This window comes from Suricata suricatta, chromosome 1 (assembly GCF_006229205.1).
Source record: "Suricata suricatta isolate VVHF042 chromosome 1, meerkat_22Aug2017_6uvM2_HiC, whole genome shotgun sequence".
In the NCBI taxonomy this organism is placed as follows: Eukaryota; Metazoa; Chordata; class Mammalia; order Carnivora; family Herpestidae; genus Suricata; species Suricata suricatta.
In genome coordinates, this window is record NC_043700.1 from 41,755,995 (window position 1) to 41,776,215 (window position 20,221).

Here is a 20,221-nt window from a genome sequence, read left to right on the forward strand (position 1 = left end):
CCCACAGAGCAGAAATCCTGTAGATCAACCTGTAGATGTTTCTAGAGACTAGGGCAAAATCAGGAGCACAAAGAGGTGTAAAACAGAGGCTCTGACGCAAATTGGGGATGAAGGAAGGGAAATTAATCCATTCAATAATTTCAAACAATATTCATTCAACATTGACTGAATGCCTACTGTGTGCCAGGCACTGTGCTAGGCTTTGGGAATGGAGCAGCGAACCAGTCCCCCCACCCTGCCCTAAGAGGAACCTGCATGCCAGGAGCTTTATATGAGGGGACAGTCTACACAGCAGGAGGCTAACTCTGCATTGTGCTCATTTACGGGGGGGGGGGGGGGGGGGGGGGGGGACCTGAGGAAATTACCCAAAGTCTCACAATAAGAGGCAGATCTGGCATTTGAGGCTAGGTCTGTGTGCCCCCAAGGCTGTGCTTGCCTATCCTGCAGTTTCCTGCTCCCTCAAGGACTTCCAGTCTAGCTGGGGGGTTGGGCAGATGTCCCAGGCAAAGTGGCCATTCCAGGAGGCCCAGGACCGGTTGGTGGGAGAGTGGCTTACATGCACTGAGGGCAGAGGCTGTGGGAGGGAGGACCGGAGTCTTCTGGGTTTGTGAGAGTAGGGAGAATGGGACACAGGCCACAGGTTGGCGAGAAGGGTGGTGAGGGCACTCCTTGCAGAGGGAACTTGGAGGGAATGACTCATACCTGAGGCAGGCAAGTTACAGCTGTGCCCACAGGTGTGCTTCTCTGAAAACAGACCAGCCTGACAGAGCTAATGCAGACTGGAGGCCAACGGGGATGCCGAGCCAGCTCTGGTGGCCCTGGGGTCTCCGGGGTGAGGGCTGCCAGGCATGGCTCTGGGGAACCATTTGCCAGATGGTGCTGAGCTGGTGCCTGGGGTCTTTCTTTGGCTGTCCTCTCGGGGTCCCTAGAGCCTGGGTTCCAGGCGGTTGGCAGAGGGCTGGCCACATGGACAGCGAGGGCCAGTGGTGACTGTTGGGGCTGGCCCACCCCCGGCAGGGCAGCAGAGAGGGGGAGGGGAGGGCAGCTACGAACGTAAAGAGTATCAGTCCAGGAGAGTGCCCAGTGCCCACCAGCCAGGAGTCTCTCCATCTCTCGGGCCTGGAAGGTCTCCCGGAGCCGAGTGGGCTTGCGGGGCATCTCAAGCAGGAAAGCTCTGGGCATCCCGGAACTCCAGCAGTCGCGGCCACCGACTACCGAGCTCGCCGGCTGCTGGGGAACGGAGTTCAGGAGGTCGGAGGGGCGACCCCGGCTGGGGATCCGTGGGTGTCGTGGCTGCATCTGTGCCAGTGTCGGAGCCGGGAGTGGGCGGAGGAGCCAGGCGGACCGCAGACAGACCCAGCCGGCCCTCCCCGGCCCCGGTCCTGGGTGTGGGGGTGCTCGAGGGCCCCTTCGAAGGCGGGTGGGCGCAGCCATCCTGGGGAAGCTTCAGGGGGACGTCAGTCTCAGTCGTTTGAGAAGTGGGGCTCGCGACCCGTCACTGGAACGCCTCCCTGGCCCCCTCGGGGGCAGGCGGGAGGAGAAAGGCACAGCGGGCGGACGACCGCACTCTGCGGTGGGCTCTAGGGAGAGCCCCTTCCCCCCAACCGCGCACACCCCCAGCGGGGCGCGGGCCAGGTGGCAGCGCCGGGGCCGGGCTGCGCGGAGGAGGCGGCCTCCCCAGCCAGGGGCGGCGGCAGGGGCGGCCCCGGGATCACATGGGCGGAGGCAGGTCCTGGAGCCCCGGGCGGGCTCTCCCCTGAGTCGGGTAGACGGCGGCAGCTGCGGCGGCGGGAGCGGCGGTGTCTCCGCACCTTTCCTCCTTCCCTTCCCTACCGGGCCTGGCCGCCCAGCCCGGAGAGTGAGAGAGCCAGGTGAGCGGGAGCCAGGTGAGCGCGCCCACCTGCGCACCGTCCGCACGGCTGACGAGCTTCTGGAAGCTCCGCAGCTCTGCGCGTCCGCGTCCCCTCTGCGCGGCTTTCTGCGCCCGGCTCCTTCCTCCGCCCACGGCCCCTCTCCCGGCACCTCTCCTAGAAACTGGTGCGCCCCGCGTGCTGGGCTTTCCTGGCCCCGGGCGCTCCTCCTCCGGCCCCCGGCCCGAGGGTACTTTGGCCTCTGAGCGTAGAAGGTACCAGAACTGGGAGAGCCGGGCCGACGGGCTGGGCACCTCCGCGGGGCCTCGGGCGCGGAGTCCACAGGCAGGCTCAAAGGTCTGAGAATCCAAAGCGTCTATGAACCGCCAGCGCCAACCTGGGGACCTAGGCAGGGACAGGGGCTAGTCCTGGGCAAAAGGGGAAGCGAAGGACAGGGGAGAGGGCAGACGGCCCCTCTTGCCTCGGCCTCCTCTCCCCAGGTTCCTAAACACTGGAAGGGGCCCTAGTGTCCTTGATGTTGATTGACAGCACTTGCAGTCTGGGCCTCCCCAGGGGCAGCCCCAGGGTGGGTGCTGGCTGGGTGGTGGCCCAGGCTGGCATTGCAGCTTCCTGCCTGGGTTGGCTCCTGGCTCCATAACTAGAGGCTCAGGAAATCCTACAAGGGCTGGGTCTGCAAGGACACTCCCTTGCCCAGCGGAGGGGGCAGTGGATGGGAAGCCTGTGGCCCCAGCTAGCAGGCAGCATCCGTCAGCTCGACCTGCTGGCCATTACCAGGCGTTGGGTGTGCCCCATCAACTTGGCAGATGAGCCCGTCCTTCTGGCCGGGGCTGTTGAGGGCAGCAGGCCCCTGGAGGAGGTGGGAAGCCCAGTCCTATCTGGACCACATTGCCAGGGGCCAGGCAGGCAGCCAGGAGGCCCTTCCAAAGACCTTGGGCCAGTCCCCATCAAGCCAACTACTTGAAGAGTGTGGTGGCATCACCGCCTTGTTTGCTGTCACTCTGGTTTCCAGAGTGCTGCCCTCCCCCAGAGTGTGGAGGAAGTACCTTGTGCAGCTAGTTTTGGGGACAGGAAGCTAGCACTGGTGGGACTTAACCTTGCTGGTGGGGGAGGGGGAGAGGCAGGAAACCATGACATCTACCACCTGCCAGCCACCTGCCGCCTGTTCTCCAGCAAGCCCCTGGGAGGCACCCTTACAGCCTGCCTTTGGGAAGTCGCTTTGCTGAAGATGGTGGGGCTGAAGGGGGAACTCAGAGTCACGGCTTCCCAGGGTGGGGGGAAGTGAAACGGGGGTGAGGGAGGGAGTTAGTCACTTCCTCTACCGTCCCCTTCACCCACCCCCCAGCCCCTGACTGGCTGCTCCCTGGACCTGTCATCCCCTCTGTTTTGCCTCTTTTGCCACCTTACAGTGTCTCTATCCCTTCTTCCTCAGATAATGGCACTAACAGTGGATGTGGTGGGGCCAGGGCCCTGGGGCTTCCGGATCACTGGGGGCAGGGATTTCCACAAGCCTATCATGGTGACCAAGGTAAGGGCTAATTCCAGGAGCTAAGGACATACCCCCAAAGATAGGGTCTACACTGTCTGCCTGGTCTCCACAGGCACCTTACTTTCTTAATTCTGGAGCCAGAAGGCCTGCTTCTGGGAGTGTTAACCTGGGGAGGACCCGGGCCCTGTTGCCATGGGGATGTGGTGACCTCTTCAGGAACAGACTTCTAGGGAGTTAAAGGGAGCTGGGCCAAGCACAGGGTCTGCTCTTTACTCCTTGGTCACCAACCCCATACCCCTGGGCAGCCATTTTGGGAGGTTACAAGAACAGGATCCCTGAGTTCTTGGCAGTTTCCTCTTGACCCTGACCCAGGCCAGGGAGCATTCACGCAGAAGGCCTGTGTGCAGGCAGCCACCTGCATGGTGTGAAGTGCATGGGCAGGGCTCGATCCAAAAGTATTTCCAAGCACAGTCCCTGAAACTCTGCCATTTCTTCTGGAGGCCCCTGTTAGAGAGTCAGTGCTGGGCTAGGGTGTGGGGTTCCCCTCCAGCCTTTGGAGGGGATTAGCTGATGAGCTGGGCAGACACAGCTGTGCAGAGAGACAAAGGGGGACACAGACCAGCCTGGCTCAGACCTGCTTCTGTGTTTCTTGGGCAGGACAGAGAGACATCCCCCCTCCTCCATCCCTACATGAATGTCATCACTGTCCGAGCAAGGGTGCCTCAGACCACTTGGTCCTCATCCCCTACAGGTAACTGAGAGGAGCAAGGCTGAGGCTGCTGACCTCCGACCTGGAGACATTATCGTGGCCATCAATGGGGAGAGTGCTGAGGGTATGCTTCATGCTGAGGCCCAGAGCAAGATCCGCCAGAGCCCCTCACCCCTGCGGCTGCAGCTAGACCGGTAGGCCCTCCACCTCTGCTGGGCCTGCCAGCATTTGCCTCCCCTCTGCCAGCCTGCGGCACAGTGGCTGCCCTCACGCCCTGCTTTCAGCCCCAGCTCGGCCTTCCTGGGCCTTTCTGGCTCATCTTTAGAAGGTCTGTACTCTGGACCTGTGGCAGGGTGGGCTGAGGGGTGTCCCTGTACCTGGCTGAGTATGCAGCCGTGGGCAGGGCAGGCTGGCATCAGCCACCTGGGTGTCCGGGTTTGACTGGTTCCCAAGTGTGCAGGGTACAGGGCATGGGCATGAAGTGGGTTGAAGAGGGGAAAGGTGTGCCTTAGGCTGGGTCTCCTGGGCCCCTGCCTTCAAGAGGGGATAGCCTTTGTTCAGATCCTGGGGAGGAGGTTGAAGAATTTGGGGGCTCACTCCCCACAGAACCCCTCCCTACCTCCCCATTGCCTCTCCAGGCTGTGCTGGTGAAGGCAGATTCCCAGGCTTGGGTTTTTAGCCCAGAGGCCCGGGTTGCCGGGAGGGGGGAACAGGTGGCTCCCTGGGGTGGGGCATCACAGTGAGTCACAGGGCAGGAATGCCGGGAGATCCCCCAGCTAGGAGAACCCTCTGGGCAGGCCTTGAACTTGAGTCAGATACCTCCTGCTGCTCTGCTGCTCCCCCTCTCCCACTGGGCTCCCTGGGCCCTGGCTCCACGCCCTCTCCTCACCTCTACCGTCCTGCGGTGCTGTAGAAGCTGGCTTCCGTGAGGCCCTGGCCCCTTCAGTGACTCCCCCATGCCACTCAGACTCATGAGTATTTGTAGGAGTGGGACTCAGACAAGAAGGGTGGAGAGTAGTACCTCATGGCAGCTGGAAGGGGACCAAAATCTACAAGAGACTGCAGAGTGGGGTGGGGGAGGGGGGCAGGAAGCTGCTGACATCACCACTTCCTTTCAGGTCCCTCTTAGAGGGACCCAGTCCCATCAGGGAGTGGGCCTGGCTGAGTCCCTCCAAGTCTCCAGCTCCATATTGGGCAGGTTAAGACTCTGTGCCTCTCTTTCCCTTGCCCAGCCTGCTCTTAAACCCTCCTAGTCTTCCCCACCTCAGGAGGCCTCATGAGCACCCAGAGCTCTGTGGCAGGAAGCCGTGCTCTGGACTGGAGCCAAGGCCCAAGCTCCCTTCACTCTGATCCCACACCCCTCCCTGGGGAGGCTGAGGCTGGTGTGGTGTGTGGTGACTGAGCTTCTTTTTGACCTCTCTAGAAGTGGCCAGACAACCAGGGACCATATAGTAGGGTTGGGACATGGCAGCCTCTTTCTCTACCCTCAGCCAGTACCACCAGCCCTCCAGTGTCCTCCTGTTCAAGGCTCTGGTGGGAAGGGCTTTGGAGGGGGTCTCCTGCGGTTCTTCTGTTGCTGGCTGCCTTGGTGATTGGTGGACGGCCGGGCCTGCTTGTTGCCCTGGTTCTCCAGGTCCTGTAGGAAGCGGGGCTGGCTCCACCCTTTGTTTTATGGAGAAGTGTTCAGAAGGGACCATGAGGCACCTGGGTGCCTCAGTCAGTTAAGCATCCGACTCTTGATTTTGGCTCAGATCATGATCTCACAGTTCGTGAGTTCAAGCCCTGCAGCAGGCTCTGCACTGACAGTGCAGAGCCTGCTTAGGATTCTCTCTCTGCCTCTTTCTCTGACCTCCCTCATGTAGCACACATGCTCTCTCTCTCTCTCAAGAATAAGTTAATTAGGGGCGCCTGGGTGGCTCAGTAGGTTAAGCCTCTGACTTCAGCTCAGGTCATGATCTCACATTTTTGGGTTCGAGCCCCGTATCTGGCTCTGTGCTGACAGCTCAGAGCCTGGAGCCTGCTTCGGATTCTGTGTCTCCCTCTTTCTCTGCCCCTGCCCACTCATGCTCTCAGTCTCAAAAACAAATAAAACGTTAAAAAAATTAAAAAAAAGAATAAGTTAATTAAAAAAAAGAAGAAGATGAAGAAAAAGAAGGGACCAGGAATGATTCTCTTTAAGGTAATGCAGCCATCAGCAAAGCTGGTGAGGACAGCCTCCGGCCAGCCAGAGGAGAGCGGACAGCTGGCCCAGCCGTTGTTGGGCTTTAGGAAACTCACTTTCTCTCTCTAGGCATCAGCTTATCCAGGGGCGAAAGATAAAGAATTATTTGTATAAAATCAGCAGTCTCCCCCAAAATTGGTCTACAAGCTGAAGCTGTCCAGTGGCAAAGTCTGGATGAAATGCAAAAAAAAAAAAAAAAAAAAAAGAAGGAAGGAAAGGAAAGAAAAGAAATAAAAAGAGGGGCACCTGGCTGGCTCAGCCAGTGGAACATGCAACTCTTCATCTCAGGGTCATGACTTTGAGCCCCACCTTGGGCATAGAGATTACTTCAAAAAAAGAAAAGGAAAAAAAAGGGCACCGGGGTGGCTCAGTCAGTCAGTTAAGCATCTGACTCTATTTTGGCTCAGGCCAAGATCTTACAATTCATGAGTTTCAGCCCCGCTGACAGTGCCTATGGAGCCTGCTTGGGATTCTCTCTCCTGGTCTCTCTCTCTGCCCCTCCCTGCCTGTACCCTGCCTCTCAAAATAAATTTTTATAAAAAGAAAAGAAAAAAAGACAAGGAATAATAGGATTTTTTAGTGAAATTGAATTTTTTGAACTTTTTGCTGAAATTCTACATACTGATGCTAAACTGCTCATTGCTTTGAGAAATGATGGTAGTTGTTAATAATGGTTGTTTGTTTTGAATTTGGCAAAGTTGGAAGTTGACAGCCTGATGTCCAAATGTTTTGAACGTTTTAGTTTAGTTTAGTCTTGAGAATCTTGTGGGAACAGCTGCAGTCTACAGCCCTTAGCCCAATAATGGGGGGCCAGGACCCCTGTGACTTTCTTCCCCCCACCCTCTCCTCAGGTCTCGGGCTGCTTCCCCCCTGCAGACCAATGGGGAAAGCTCTGTGGAAGGGCTGGCGACTCGCTTCCAGGTAGGATGGTGCCTTCTGCTGGTAACTCCAGCACCCTGAAGTGAGGGGTGACCTGAGGGGCAGGGCCGTTGGGGGACGGTGCCCCCTCTCAGTCCTTCTCTCCACAGGGCTCCGTGAGGATGCACACTGACAGCCAGTGCTCCCTGTGGTCTTCCTGCTCCAGCCCAGTCTTTTCCAGTCCCCAACCTGGCAGCCCCTTCTCTACCCTGCCCCCCACCAGCCCGCAGGCCCTCACTGGAGAGGCTGTTGTCAGCCATAGGTGAGCCCAGGGGGTGGGCACTGTGGCCACAGGGTGCAGACCAGGCCTCAGCCTGAGTAGCTGGGTTTAGGGGAGCCTGAGGGCACCCTTCGTTTCCCTGAGGCAGGCTGGGTGGGACACCCAGCACACACACCGTCCATTTCCCCCATTTCAGTTTCCAGAGCCTGGCACATTCCCCAGGACCGGCTACTGCTGACCGCTTTTCCTACGGGGGCCGCCCTGGAAGTCGAATGGTGAGGATGCCTGGTGGGGAGGAGAGATCCTCCCATCTAGCACCCGTTGGGCTGCAGATCACTTGTCCCACCTGGGCAACCAGTGCCTCATCTCCCAGCAACAAGCATGCCCCTCTCCTGAGCCAGGAGGCCACTGTGTCTGGTGGTGGGCCACACTTCCTGCACCCAGGCCCTTCCCTGCCAGTCCCAGGTGGCCTTCTACCTCTTGTCCTCCCACTTGCCGCCTCCCCCCTCCTGCTAGCTTCCTCCCTTCCTGAGTGTTTCTCTTGGGCCAGGGCTGAAATAGTTTTGCTGCTGTTGTTGGGATGGTTCCCTTTGGCTCTGGTTGCATCTCTTGAACACATTCCTCCCCATTCCAAGCCCCATGCCTGCCCCCAACTCCCATCACCCCATCCCCTTTCCTCCTTGTCTGACTCAGCCCAGAGAACCACCAGTGGGACTGTGGTTCTGCCTCAAGTTGCACTTGGCTTACTTTCTGTCTGCCCCTCTCCCTGCCCTCTACCCTGAGTGCTCCCCCCAGGTCCCACTGTGAACTAGTGACAGCCTCCCTCCTTCCTCCTCCCTCCCCACCTTGGTATTTCTCCTCTCTAAGGGCAGGGGTGGTGAGGAAGTGAGGGAGTGAGTCGGCCAACAATCCTGGGACACAGCTGCTAGGGGCAGAGTTGGTGGGGGGCATGTCCAGCCGTTGGGGTGAAAGGAATGAGGCCCAGCTGCTGGAATCCTACCTCTGGTTGATTCTGCATTCCAGAAAGCAGAGCTTTTGGAGATGGCTGGGGGAGGGCATTAGAAACTGGGGGCTCTGGAGAAGGAAGGAGGGGGCTTCACTGGGGGCTGCACAGTAGGGGTTCCCTAGTGGCCAGCTATGGGCCCACCAGGTGGCCTGCCAGGCAATGTGGGCATAGAAATGCATTTAATAAGATCCCCGTCTTTAAAGAATTTAAAATGTAGCTGGGGAGATAAGACAAACATGTAAAGCAGTTTGGGAACAATTAAGCACTGAACAGTGTGGTCTTAATTATAAAAGCAGGAGGCATTCTGGGAGGGGAGAGATGAATGTGGGCTGGGTGGCCTGAGAAGGCTTTGTCAGGAATTTTGCTGGACATCAGAGGTAGGACTGGGTAGAGTTTAGATTAGAGAATGATAAGCCAGTGAGACGGGAAAGCAGTGTGTAAGCAAGACCTGACATGTTTGGGCTCTGGGCGGGGATGGGGGAGGGAGGGCTTCTCTGGGAGATCTTTGGGCTAAGACCAGTTGGGAATGTGCTTGGCCCAGGGCATGGCTAGAGACGGACCATCCATCCTGGCCTTCTTCCTTGTGGTGTCCCAAACTTGGGCAAAGAGGGAGATGCTGGTGGTACAGGGAGTGTCTCCCAAGACAGCAGCACCTTAGAACCTGTGAGAAATGCAGATTCCCAGGCCTCAGCCTGGACTTAATCAGATGCAGGGCTGAGAGTGTGGACAGGAGACTAGTAGGTGCTTGCAAAGATTTGAGGACCACCCATGTAGTGTAAACAGTAGCCCGGGACCGGGCTGGTGGCAGGGAGACTTGGGTTAGTCCCACCTCTACCATCTAATCTTGGATAAGCCTCTCTTTCTCTGGGGGCTCAGAGCAGTCCCCATGCACCATGTTTCCTTCTTTGGCCCTGAGGCCTTTCCTTCAACAAATCTTTTCTGAGCAGTTGCTTCGCGCCAGGCACCCTTTCCAGGCTCTGGGGATGCACTGGGGGATAAACAGATATTCCTAATCCAATGAAATCTGCATTCTGGTCTATCAGTGAGGCTGTGGTCAGATGGCGTGGGATCTCAGAGTGCTACACCTCACTCTTGGGAGTCGCTGTATACTTGTAGCACCTTAAAGACTCTAAGAAGTCCCATGAGAAATAGATTTAATATTATTAATTGTCTGAACTTGTTTAACTATAGTATTTCTCCTGGCATCCACCTCCCCCCGCCCCAACCTGCCACTCAGTTGTTAACATCCCTGTGTTCACCAGAACACATTTTGAGAGGTATTGGCCACAGATGAGCTCTGGATGGGCAGGTGAGCAGCTTTTCTGGACTTGGAGATGAAAGGTTCCTTTTGTGAAGGCAGGTGTCCCTGGAGGGAGGGAGGGAGGAAGAAGGTGGAGCTGCTCCCAGTAAGGGAGCTGGGTTCCTCTCCACCCAGGCAGAGTGGTCTGGAAGGAGGAAGGGGGTTAGAGGTGATTGTAGATGAGGTGTCTGCTGTGGCCATGACCTTGCTGCTGGCTTTTGAGCTGGCTAAGACTGCACTGAGCCCAAGGCACAGGACACCCCCAGCCTTCATGGTACCCTTCTAGAAACTGGAAGTTGCCACCTCTGGGTAGGTACACGCCTTCGTGGGCAGATGTGAAGTGAAGATGGCACCCTTTACTCTGGCTGGCATGAGAACTTGACTTACAAAGGGAGCGTGGGCGGATTTCTCCCAGCGAGCTGCTGCCCCTGTGCAGGGCAGATGCTGGCTGAGGACAGAGGATGGGATGTCGTTCTTAAGTAACTGGTGCTGACTGTTCTTCCTGAGGAAACCATCTTACCGTCTGTCAGTTGACCGCATGCCACTGAGTGTAAGAGGAATGTAGACTGGTGGAAGGGGGCTGGAGGAGTGAGAATCTAGGGCTTTCTTCTCAAAATTTTGCTGTTTCTGTTTTTAGCTTCAAAATCCATGCAGTTTTATCATTTGAGCCCATAACTTGTCCTTGATTTTGAATTTTAAAATGGAAGGAAGTTGGCTTTCCAGGGAAATGTGCCCTTACCTAGTGCCCCGTGGGCTGGCTGGTTGTCTCTGAGGCTCCCTTTCTGTGGAGGATGGCAATGGAGAGGGGACAGGGTAGTAGGGGAGGGGGCAGAGGTGCAGGCCGGAAAGCAGAGCAACAATGAGGTTGAAAGCAAGATTTCCAGGTAGACAGCAAGTGAAAAGAGCCCAAGATGGATAGTGCACACCTGGGGAGGGGGCGCTGCTACTGGGGTGTGGGTCCCGAATATGCCTGGCCCCCCCAAAGTTCCATGGGGCAGAATCAGACCTCCCAGGGCAGTCAGGAGAGGCTGGTCAGCCCAGACTCCAGGCCCTCTTAGGAGAGGAAGTGTGTAGGAGAGAGGTCCCTTGTGCAACCCCATCCCTGACTCCAAGAGGGATCTTGGGCCCCTCACTCCATCCCTTTGTGTTTCCTTCTCACTGCAAAAGCATCGGCTTCCTTCCCCTCTGCTTGTTCTGCCCCTTGCCCAATCTTTCAGAAACTTCACACCTCCATAGTTGGGTGCTGGTGCCTCTCCCCTTCTGGGAATGAGCAGGAGCAGTCCCTAGTGCCCTGAGGGTGGGTTGGGGTGTTGGGCCCTTGCCCAAGGGCCTGCTGGTCAGCAAGAGTGGGGAGCCCTCTGGTGTCGGGCGTGAGGAACAGCCGGGCTTGGCTCAGCAGCCCAGACGGGTGTGCTGGCCAAAGGCTCCAGCCACGGACTCCTCCCCTGGGGCCTCTCTGTCCCACAGGCCAGCCTCACCCATGCAGGGGCTGGTGACTCGGCTGTGCTGGTGCTGCCGCCTTCCCCGGCTCCCTGCTCCTCCAGTCCCAGACTCAGGTACCCAAGGCTCTGGAGGGTGGGGTGGAATCCTGGAGGGCCTGGGAGGGGCAGGAGACAGACTGGCTTTCCAGAAAGAGGGATGTGTGTGGAGGGAGGCGAGGGTGTTCCTGGCCACTTTAAGCCCATTTGGCTTTCCTCTGAATCCTCTGAATTCCCTCAGAATTCCTTCCCCAGGGACACTCTTTCCCTGCCTTCTTACTGGTCCTCATACCCGGGAAGGGATCCTCACTCCTGGCTGCTCCTGTCTCTGCAGTGTAGACTCCGAGGGGAGAAGCTGCCTTCTGGAAGAGGACTCAGAAGTCTATAAGATGCTGCAGGAAAATCGTGAGGGGCGGGTGCCCCCCCGGCAGTCCAGCTCCTTTCGGCTCTTGCAGGAGGCCCTGGAGGCTGAAGAGAGAGGTGTGCCTCTGGGGAGTGTGGGTGCAGGAAGGGGATTCCTGAGGATACCCCTGGACCCTGACCGGACGTGATATTGAACAAGTATTTCCCAAGTGCACATCATAGGGATGGGCACCAAGGGGAGTCCCTGCACTAAAGGAGCTTTCAACCTGGTGGGGATTGTAGGGTGCACCCAGAGGTGCTGGCTGGGATCAGGTAAGTGCCAAGGGGGGAATGAAGAATGTTGGTGGTGGGGCCTGTAGGGGCTGGGTCTCCAGGGTGGGCTTCATAGGGGAAGATGCATTTGACTTGACCCTTGAAGAAAGATCAAGATTTTAACAAATGGCCTAAAGGGGGTGGCGGGGAGCGCTGTGGCATGCCGTGGTTGGCAGCTAGAAGGCTTTCATGTGGGAGCGAGAGAACAGGGGGGGGGCTGGGTGCATGGAGGGTGGGCTCTGAAGTTAAGTCCTGGCCTCATGTCCCAGGCTGAGGAGTACCCTAACCCAGGAGGGCTGGTGAAATAATGCCAGTCAGTGCATTAGATGCTGAAGCGAATAGAGATGTGGGCTCTTGCCAGCCATTCAGTTGTTCATTTGATAGACGTTTACTGTGCCTGTCTTATTGGCCAGTGTGCGTAGAGTGTAGAGGCTGAGGGAAGACAGAGAGGCCCACCCAGCTCCTGAGGTGTGGTCAGTGCTGCGGTTGTACTGTGTGTGTGTTGGGGGCACTGGCCTAGTCCAGGGGAAAGATGAGGAAGCCTGGCCTGGGCAGTGGCTCCCGGAAGGCAGAGGATGGGACATTCAGGACTACATGATCAGCAGCCTCACTAGTACTAGTACTGGTGGCTGGCTCCAACTCTTGACATTTAGCTCCTGGGATGTTCACTGGGGTCAGGGGGAAGAGCTTTGGAGCAGACCTTGTCCATCATGACCCCGAGGCCTTGGCAGGTCCCGGGAGAGGCCGCGGGGGTGAGGGGAGTGCTGGTGATCAGTGACTTCACCACTGGAGTCCTGGAGCCCTTGGCTGCAAACAGGGACTATACCCGCCCAGTAACATCTACGCTTCAGCCTTGTTCCAAGGCTCACATGCGACAGTGCCCATAAAAACCCTTGGAAAACTTTATAAACATATTGTGGTGCTGTTACTATCTATTATTACTGACTTTCAACTAACATCCTCATGCCTGCTTAGTGGGACAGGGTTGACACCGCACAGACGCTCCGCAGGTTGCTCTAGCTTGGGCTAACTCAGCCTCAGCCAACGAGCCGCTGCCATCACTCCCCTCCTCCATGACCCCCCACCTTTACACCCAGTGTTACTTCAGAGGTCTGCATAGAAGTGCCACTTTTAGGAGTCTCCTTGGAGCTGTGCTGGAGGAGCGTGCATGAATAAACAGAGCCTGGATGCTGCGGCCGGTGGATGAGCTCTGCTGTGTCTGTCTGCCCCACCCCTCCCAGGTGGCACGCCAGCCTTCCTGCCCAGCTCGCTGAGCCCCCAGTCCTCCCTGCCCACTTCCAGGGCCCTGGCCACCCCACCCAAGCTCCACACATGTGAGAAGTGCAGCACCAGCATTGTGTGAGTGTTGGAGACCTGGGAAGCAGACACAGCCTGGCAGGGCGGTGTGGGGTGGGGCAGAGCATGGGCCCTGGGGAGGAGTCTGCGGAGAACCACCACTCAGGGACCCTGGAGGGGGTGTTTCACAGGAGGTTTGTGATGGGTTATATTGGTTATTTTCAGCCTTCTTAAAATGCCTTGCTGGCTTCTTCCTGCTGCATCTCCATCTCCCTGATTTCTTCCTCCCTCCTGGGAGGAGTAAGAAATGCTTCTTCTGATTTCTCTGCAATAATCTCAAAGCCTCTGGAGATCTGTCTCTAGATGCGCTGCCTCCTCCTGGAAAATTTTGCTCTTCCCCTTCCTCACCCCCTTAGGAAATGGATGAATTTTCCGGAGGTAGGTTTATTTTTCTCACAGGGTGGCATTATAATGCAGCCACATTATCTGGAAAACTGCTGAAAGTCCACTCCCCCCGCCATAAATTTCTTGCATGCAATGTTGACGGTCACTTTAGGCAAATCCTTTAGCCTCTGTGGGCATTACTGTCTCAGCTCCAGAATGGGATACTCTCCATGCCTGCTGTGCAGACACAGGAAAGTGTTGTATGTGGCAGTTCTCAAAGAGCAGCTGCATAGGCCCAAGGGACTTGTTAGAGGGACTGCTGGCCTGCACCCCAGAGTTTCCTCTTCAGGAGGTCTCTGGCTCCAGATTTGCATTTCCAGCTCTTCCCCAGGTGATGCAATGCTGGGGACCAGGTGCCTGGGACCACACCTAGAGGACCACAGCTCTATTAACAACCCAGAAAATTCTGGACGGAGTTTATTTGCCTTTGTGTAAAGGAGAAACAACTTAAAAAAATTTTTTTTAATGTTTTATTAATTTTTGATACCTAAGAGACAGAGCATGAGAGGGGGAGGGGCAGAGGGAGAAGGAGACACAGAACTGGAAGCAGGCTCCAGGCTCTGAGCTAGCGGTCAGCACAGAGCCCAACGCGGGGCTCGAACCCACGAACGTGAGATCTGACCTGAGCTGAAGCCGGAGGCTTAACCGTCTGAGCCACCCAGGCGCCCCAACTTTTTTTTTTTTTTTTAATTAGAAGTCCTGGAGGTGGTGGTTGGTGGTTATTGAAGCGAGATTCCTGAAGGAAGGCTTGGGGAGTCCAGTGTCGGAGATTTGGGGATCTTTCCAGGTCCTGACTCTGGGCCAGGAACTGGTGGGGAACTAGGCTCTCTGGGAATGAGAATGGCAGCATCATGTTGTGGCCCTGCCTTCTTCCCCCATCCCCCAGGGCTAACAGCTCTCCCCTCTCCGTTGCCATTGCCCCCGCAGGAACCAAGTTGTGCGCATCCAGGAGGGGCGGTACCGCCACCCAGGCTGCTACACCTGTGCGGACTGTGGGCTGAACCTGAAGATGCGTGGGCACTTCTGGGTTGGAGATGAGCTATACTGTGAGAAGCATGCCCGGCAGCGCTACTCCTTGCCCCCCACCCTCAGCTCCCACGCCTGAGTACCGGCTAGGCTCTCAGCCTGCCCTCAGTCACGTGGGCACCTCTGCATCAGGACCATGCCGATAGCAAGTTGGCATGGAAGGGTGGCGGTGGGTGGTGGGAGCCCTTCCTCCAGGCTGGGTGTGGCTGGAGCCCGGGAGCTGTGATGGGCTGTGGATGAGGACAGCCTCAGCATCCCAGGCCTCGGCTGGACACTCACTTCTTCCTGTAGGACACGCTGTGCACCAAAGTGTGAATTATTCAGCTGAATAATTGCACATTGAATAAATTTGTGCAACGGGGGTTAAGCAGATTGGAATACAGAGATAAATATGTAGAAAGAGAGGGATAGGTCAGAGGCTAGAGGTATTCACTCTGTAAAGTTTTCAGCATATGAGGTCTATAAATATATACACATGGATGAAACAAAGTAGCTCTTTCCTCTTTTTCCCTGCCTCTGTCCCTGGGGATGAACTTCTCTCTAGCACTGGGTAAAGAGTCTTTACTGACATAATTTTTCCCCTTTATTCCCCTCCCCCAACCTTCCCAAACCTTACCAGGTGCTTCACCACATGACACCCTCTACTGAAAAGGCTTGCTTCGTCTATTTGTTTATTTATTTATTTAAAGTATATTTATTTTGCGAGAGACAGAGACAGCGTGAGTAGAAAGGGCACAGAGAGAGAGAGACAGACAGACAGACAGAGAGAGAGAGAGACAGAGAGAGAGACAGAGAGAGAGAGACAGAGAATTCCAAACAGGCTCTGCACTGCTAGTGCAAAGCCCGATGTGGGACTCGATCCCATGGTCCCACAAACCATGAGATCATGACCTGAGCTGAAACCAAGAGTCAGATGCTTAACCAGCTGAGCCACCCAGGCACCCCTAAAGATTTTATTTTTAAGTAATCTCTACACCCTGTGTGGGGCTCGAATTTATAATCCCAAGATTAAGAGTTGTATACTCCACCATCTGAGCCAGCCAGGTGCCCCTCCTGGACCCTTTCATAAAGATGCAGTTTTACTGGGATAATCCTTGGTACTTTAGAGAAATGAGTTTCTCTTCAGGAGCCTGACGAAGGGGAGGAATGTGGAGGGCAAGCAGCAAACTGAAGTCCATGCTGTCTAGGCCTGACTCAGTGACTGTCTCATGCACCACCAGCACTGGCTGGGCTGGCACCTGATGCCCCTCACTCTACCTGTGGTGAATGCTGCCAGCCCAGATGAGCCAGGTGGGCAGGAGAGGGGGCAACATGTAGAGTTCCTTCTGCACCCACCAAGGCTGTCTGTACCCACTTGAGAAAGATAATCACCAGCAATATCCTTGAACTGGGCCGCAGGTTAGCCTTGCCTTGGAAGCATAAGCCAGAGGAGCCCCACCCTGAAGGACCCCCCCCAAGGGGTCTCACATCCAATCTAGGCTTGGTCTGTGTGTCCCTTCCTTGGGAGACCCTGCTGGCTTCTGTGGTAGTTGATTTGAAAAACAAACAAACAAACAAGCAAACAACCCAGAAACAAAAGCAATGGGTGACTAGTGTTAGGTCTGCCTGTCCCTAGGTATGTTTGAGTTGAAGCAGGGGACAGTGGTCCCCTACCAGATTTTAGGCTTGATTCATCCACCACCCCCAATCTTAATCCCAGAGGACATTTCAGAAAGGTGCATGGGTGTTCCAGACCCACCCTGTTCCCCAGTTAGCCTGAGGAATGGGCCACAGCTTCAGCTTTATCTTGACAGAAAAGATCAAAGCTGGGCTTCAGAGGGTGTTTGTATTGTCTGGTTCTTTTGGGAAGAAATCTTGGCAGACTGTTTGTGTTGGTTCCTCAGGCACCTGTTGATATAATTTACACCTTGATTTAATTGTCTCACCTTTTGCCTGGATGGCTGCCTTTATTTTCATAAAAAGATCAAGGCTTTCTGTGGTTCAGGAGTGGGTGGGGCCAGAACATCTGGTCTGCAGTGGGATAGCCTCTCTGATGCCACCTAGTGTCAGCTGTAGCCCATGGCCAGGGAGAATGTCTGCAAAAGGGGAATTCACCCCTCTGTGAACGCTTGGGTCCTGGCACAGTGAGAATACAGCAAGATGTTCCTGAAGGTAATAGTCAGGTGGCAGCCACTGAGCTGGCATGAATGAAATATATTACATGGCAATGAGTGCTAAAAGTGGATGTGGCGCATACAGTCGTGCCCTGTGAGTACAGAGGAGAGGCTGTCTATCTGTGTGTAAGGACCAAAAGGAGTTTGGCAGGTGGAGGGAGGAGACAGACCTCTACTGCCAGGGGTGAGTGCAGGTGGAATGCTCAGTTTAGGGCAGTGGCTGAAGGAGGTACTAAGAGAAGACTAGAAAGGGAGATGGGAGCCTTGAATGCCAGAAGAAATGGTTTGAACTTTACCTTGAGGCTCGGGAAACACTTTGAAAATTTTAAGCAGGGAAGTGACAGGTTGGAAAGGGTGGGTTGGCATATGAACATGGTGGGCCAGTGGTGTCCTGAGGAGCTGAGAAGTAGGAATGGAGACCCTTGTGAAGTGGGTGTGCCTGAGTTGTTGAATGCCTTTCGAAGGCTGGATGGGTTCAGGCTGAAATCCACCTCTTTAGTTGTGGCAGGAAGCTCTCTCTCCTCCCAGGGGTCGGAGGGTTTCAGAGCGCTCTTCAGCTACACAGCCAGCCAGCCCGAGCTTGGGGGCAAACTTCTTTGGGAGATGGGAGTTATTAGCCAAACCCATTTGTCAAAGAAGGTTGGGACAGACCACCTAATTTTTTTTAATGTTTATTTGTTTTTGAGAGAGAGAGAGAGAGAGAGGAGAGAACGGGCGGGGGAGGGGCAGAGAGAAGGGGACAGAGGATCCAAAGTGGGTTCTGCCGTGACAGCAGCAAGTCTGATGTGGGGATGGAACTTATGAACCATGAGATCATGACATAAACTAAAGTCAGACGCTCAACCAACGGAGCGCCCCGAGAGACCACCTAATTATATGACTGCAATTTATCCAGTGCTGTGCCCTGTTTACTTTTTTCGACATTTGGGGGAATAGCTTCAGAAATGATGACAGATTCAAGTTACAGTTTCCCCGAGAGTGCATCTAATATAGCCCCCCTCACTTAGAGATAGAAAGGCAACAGTCCCTAAGTTAAAAAGGTAAGTAATTCTAACAGCACAAACGTTTTGGGTGCTTTAATCCTCATGGTTCTGAGGTAGGTATTCCTTTTCTATAAATGAAGAAACTGCAGACAGGGAGGAAAGTAACTGGTCTGAGGACTCCTAGCTGGTAAGGCGGTGGGGGTGGGGGTGCTGGGGAGGGAACCTGGAGTCTGAATCCCGAATTTCTGGTGTGGGGAGGGGGCCTCTTGCCCCTCCATCACCAGAGGCTGCCTTCCAGGCCACACGGGAGGTCACTATGGCTCCCGGCCATCTCTACTCTGGCAGGAGCTGCCCTCGACCTTCTTGGCTTTGCCCTTCCTCCCACAGGGCATAGCTCTGCTGAGCTTGCAGGAAATGTGCTTCCTGAAGCTGGGACTTCCTCACAGAGTTGAGGGGCAGCTGGGCATACCTGGCCTCAGCCCGGGGAATGACTGCTCAGCCACCCTGTGTCTCAGGAACTCAGGGCAGCTGCTCACCCATCAGGTGGGCAGTGCGGGTGTGGCTGTGCTGCCCTCGAGTTCCTTCAAGCATCACTCAAAGGGAAAGGATTCCCTTTGAGTAGGCAGAGTGGGAGGTGGTTATGCAGAGCTACAGAGCCCTTTGTGTGGCGCTCTGGGCCCATCGCTGCTCCAGTCAGGGCAGAAGGTAGATGGGAGGGAAGGGTGTGGCCCCCAGTGAGGGATACCCACGAGGGCTCAGGCACATATGCTTGGGGGGTGGGCAGCGCGCAGAGCACAAGGCCTGGAAGGGAGTGTGCTTGGGTGTGTGTTGGTGGGGGTGGGGGTTCTTTTGAACCCACACAAAGCCATGTGCTGAGACGCCACATTCCTGCTGGCTGGGCTTCCTGTTCCAGATGCATTCTTGCCCCAGAGTCACCAGGGAGACTGCTTGGAATCTGGCCCCACATTCTCGAAATTCAGGGCGAGATCCAACAAAGGTTCCCTCCCTGTACCTCCCTACCATCTCCCTTTGGTGGAAAGAAGCCACCTGATAGGCCAGCAGTATGACACTGCCTGGGGGATTTGGTGCCACATATCCTGTTGGACCTTCATGAAGCAGTTACTGCCAGGCCGGACATTCTCTGTTTCCCTGTCTGTATCTGGGAAAGAGGAATGGGGGGGGGGTGCTGTCTAGGAGGACAGGGTTAGGAGGAGGCAACCCAGATGGCCTATGACTAGCAGGGAAGGGCTTGGCCTGAAAATCAAGGTGTTAAGAGACGGCTGGTAATTCAGGCACTTGGCGCTCATTCTTTCTCAGACCTGGACCTCTGTTTCCCCATCTTCTACAGCCATCTTATAGTTTGTGGCTCTCTGATGAAGGCTCCTGTGTAAGATATTTGAGGAAGGGCATGAAGGAGCATGGAGCAGAAAGGGGTGGGCACTGTTTTCTCCCTCCCAGTTAACAGCTGCTTCCTCCCAAAGGCTCTGGTTCTAGCCCCTCCCCCAGAGGCTCAGGTGCAAGTTTGCACGTCCACCAGTCCCCTTATCTGCCTCCAGGGGATTTGGGTCCTGCTGGGATTTTTTCCAGCCCGGTCACCTTCCTCAGGAGAATGAGGTTTCCTTTAGAAGCCAGCAGCCCTCTGGTCACGAGGCTGTGTCACCTTCGGCAGCTCCCTAGGCTACCAGCTTGAAAGCAGGCTGGGAGCCTTTGAGGACGGAGGCTGGTGGAATCCCACGGACGCAAAGAGGGCTGGGGGTGGGGGACAGGGAAATATCTACACTTCCACCGCCTCCAGGCTGCTTCCTTGTTTCACCTCGATCACTTCCCTAGATCCTGAAGTCCCCCTAGGCCCTAGTTTTAGGGTGCTCAAGTGCGGGACGAGGAGGGCATTCAGATCTAGTCACAAGGCGCTCTGCAGTTGTTGGAAAGGATTTCCATGTGGACGGAATCATTTCCCCCTTCTAACGCGTCAGGTTTCTGAATGTTAGTTAGTTGCCCCAGGCACACCGCTGGGAGCGCAGGGACGCCCGTGCAGCCAGCACGTGCGGCCGCATTTCCTTCCGCGCGGCTGTCCAGTCCCGGCCGACCCTCCACCCCCATCCCTGGCTGCGTTTCGGCGGCAGGAAGACGGACGAGCCTGTGAACCGGGAATGGGGGGTGCCGGGTAACTCCGCACCTCGAGCCAGACAGCGTCCCCAGGCGGGCGTCTCCGTTCCTCGGCCGCTGGGCGGGAGCTTGGGGCTGCCCGGGGCGGAAGGACCGAAGATCGAGGCCTTTTCTCGGCTCCCCCGCGCGCCTATCGCGCCTCGCGCCCCGGCTCCCAGCCCCCGCCTCTGCCCCCGCGGCCCCACTCGGCGCACCTCCCCCTCCCCCGCCCGCACACCTGCGCGCCCCTCCCCCCTCCCCCCTTCCCGCCCCTTCCCCTCGCCCCTACC

At 56.2% G+C, this 20,221-nt stretch overlaps 2 protein-coding genes across 3 annotated transcripts in view; both read left to right on the top strand.

The window, feature by feature from the left end:
- The first annotated feature begins 1,781 nt into the window (after nt 1-1,781).
- PDLIM2 (PDZ and LIM domain 2) lies at nt 1,782-15,139 on the top strand. Of its 2 annotated transcripts, none has more exons than XM_029937490.1 (10): nt 1,782-1,871; nt 3,301-3,396; nt 4,109-4,260; nt 7,139-7,208; nt 7,316-7,467; nt 7,622-7,700; nt 11,199-11,287; nt 11,544-11,689; nt 13,126-13,243; nt 14,552-15,139. In XM_029937490.1, the coding sequence occupies exons 2-10, from the start codon at nt 3,304-3,306 to the stop codon at nt 14,727-14,729; spliced, it is 1,077 nt and encodes a 358-aa protein (XP_029793350.1). In that variant the 5' UTR covers nt 1,782-1,871; nt 3,301-3,303; the 3' UTR covers nt 14,730-15,139. The 2 variants fall into 2 exon arrangements, with proteins under 2 accessions (XP_029793350.1, XP_029793354.1); XM_029937494.1 differs by having other exon boundaries at nt 1,797-1,886.
- A 719-nt stretch (nt 15,140-15,858) lies between these two features.
- C1H8orf58 (chromosome 1 C8orf58 homolog) overlaps nt 15,859-20,221 on the top strand; it is an 8,822-nt gene continuing 4,459 nt past the window's right edge. Inside the window, exon 1 of the mRNA XM_029950345.1 lies at nt 15,859-15,940. Coding sequence (XP_029806205.1) covers nt 15,859-15,940 — 82 coding nt within the window. The remainder of the gene's footprint in view (nt 15,941-20,221) is intronic.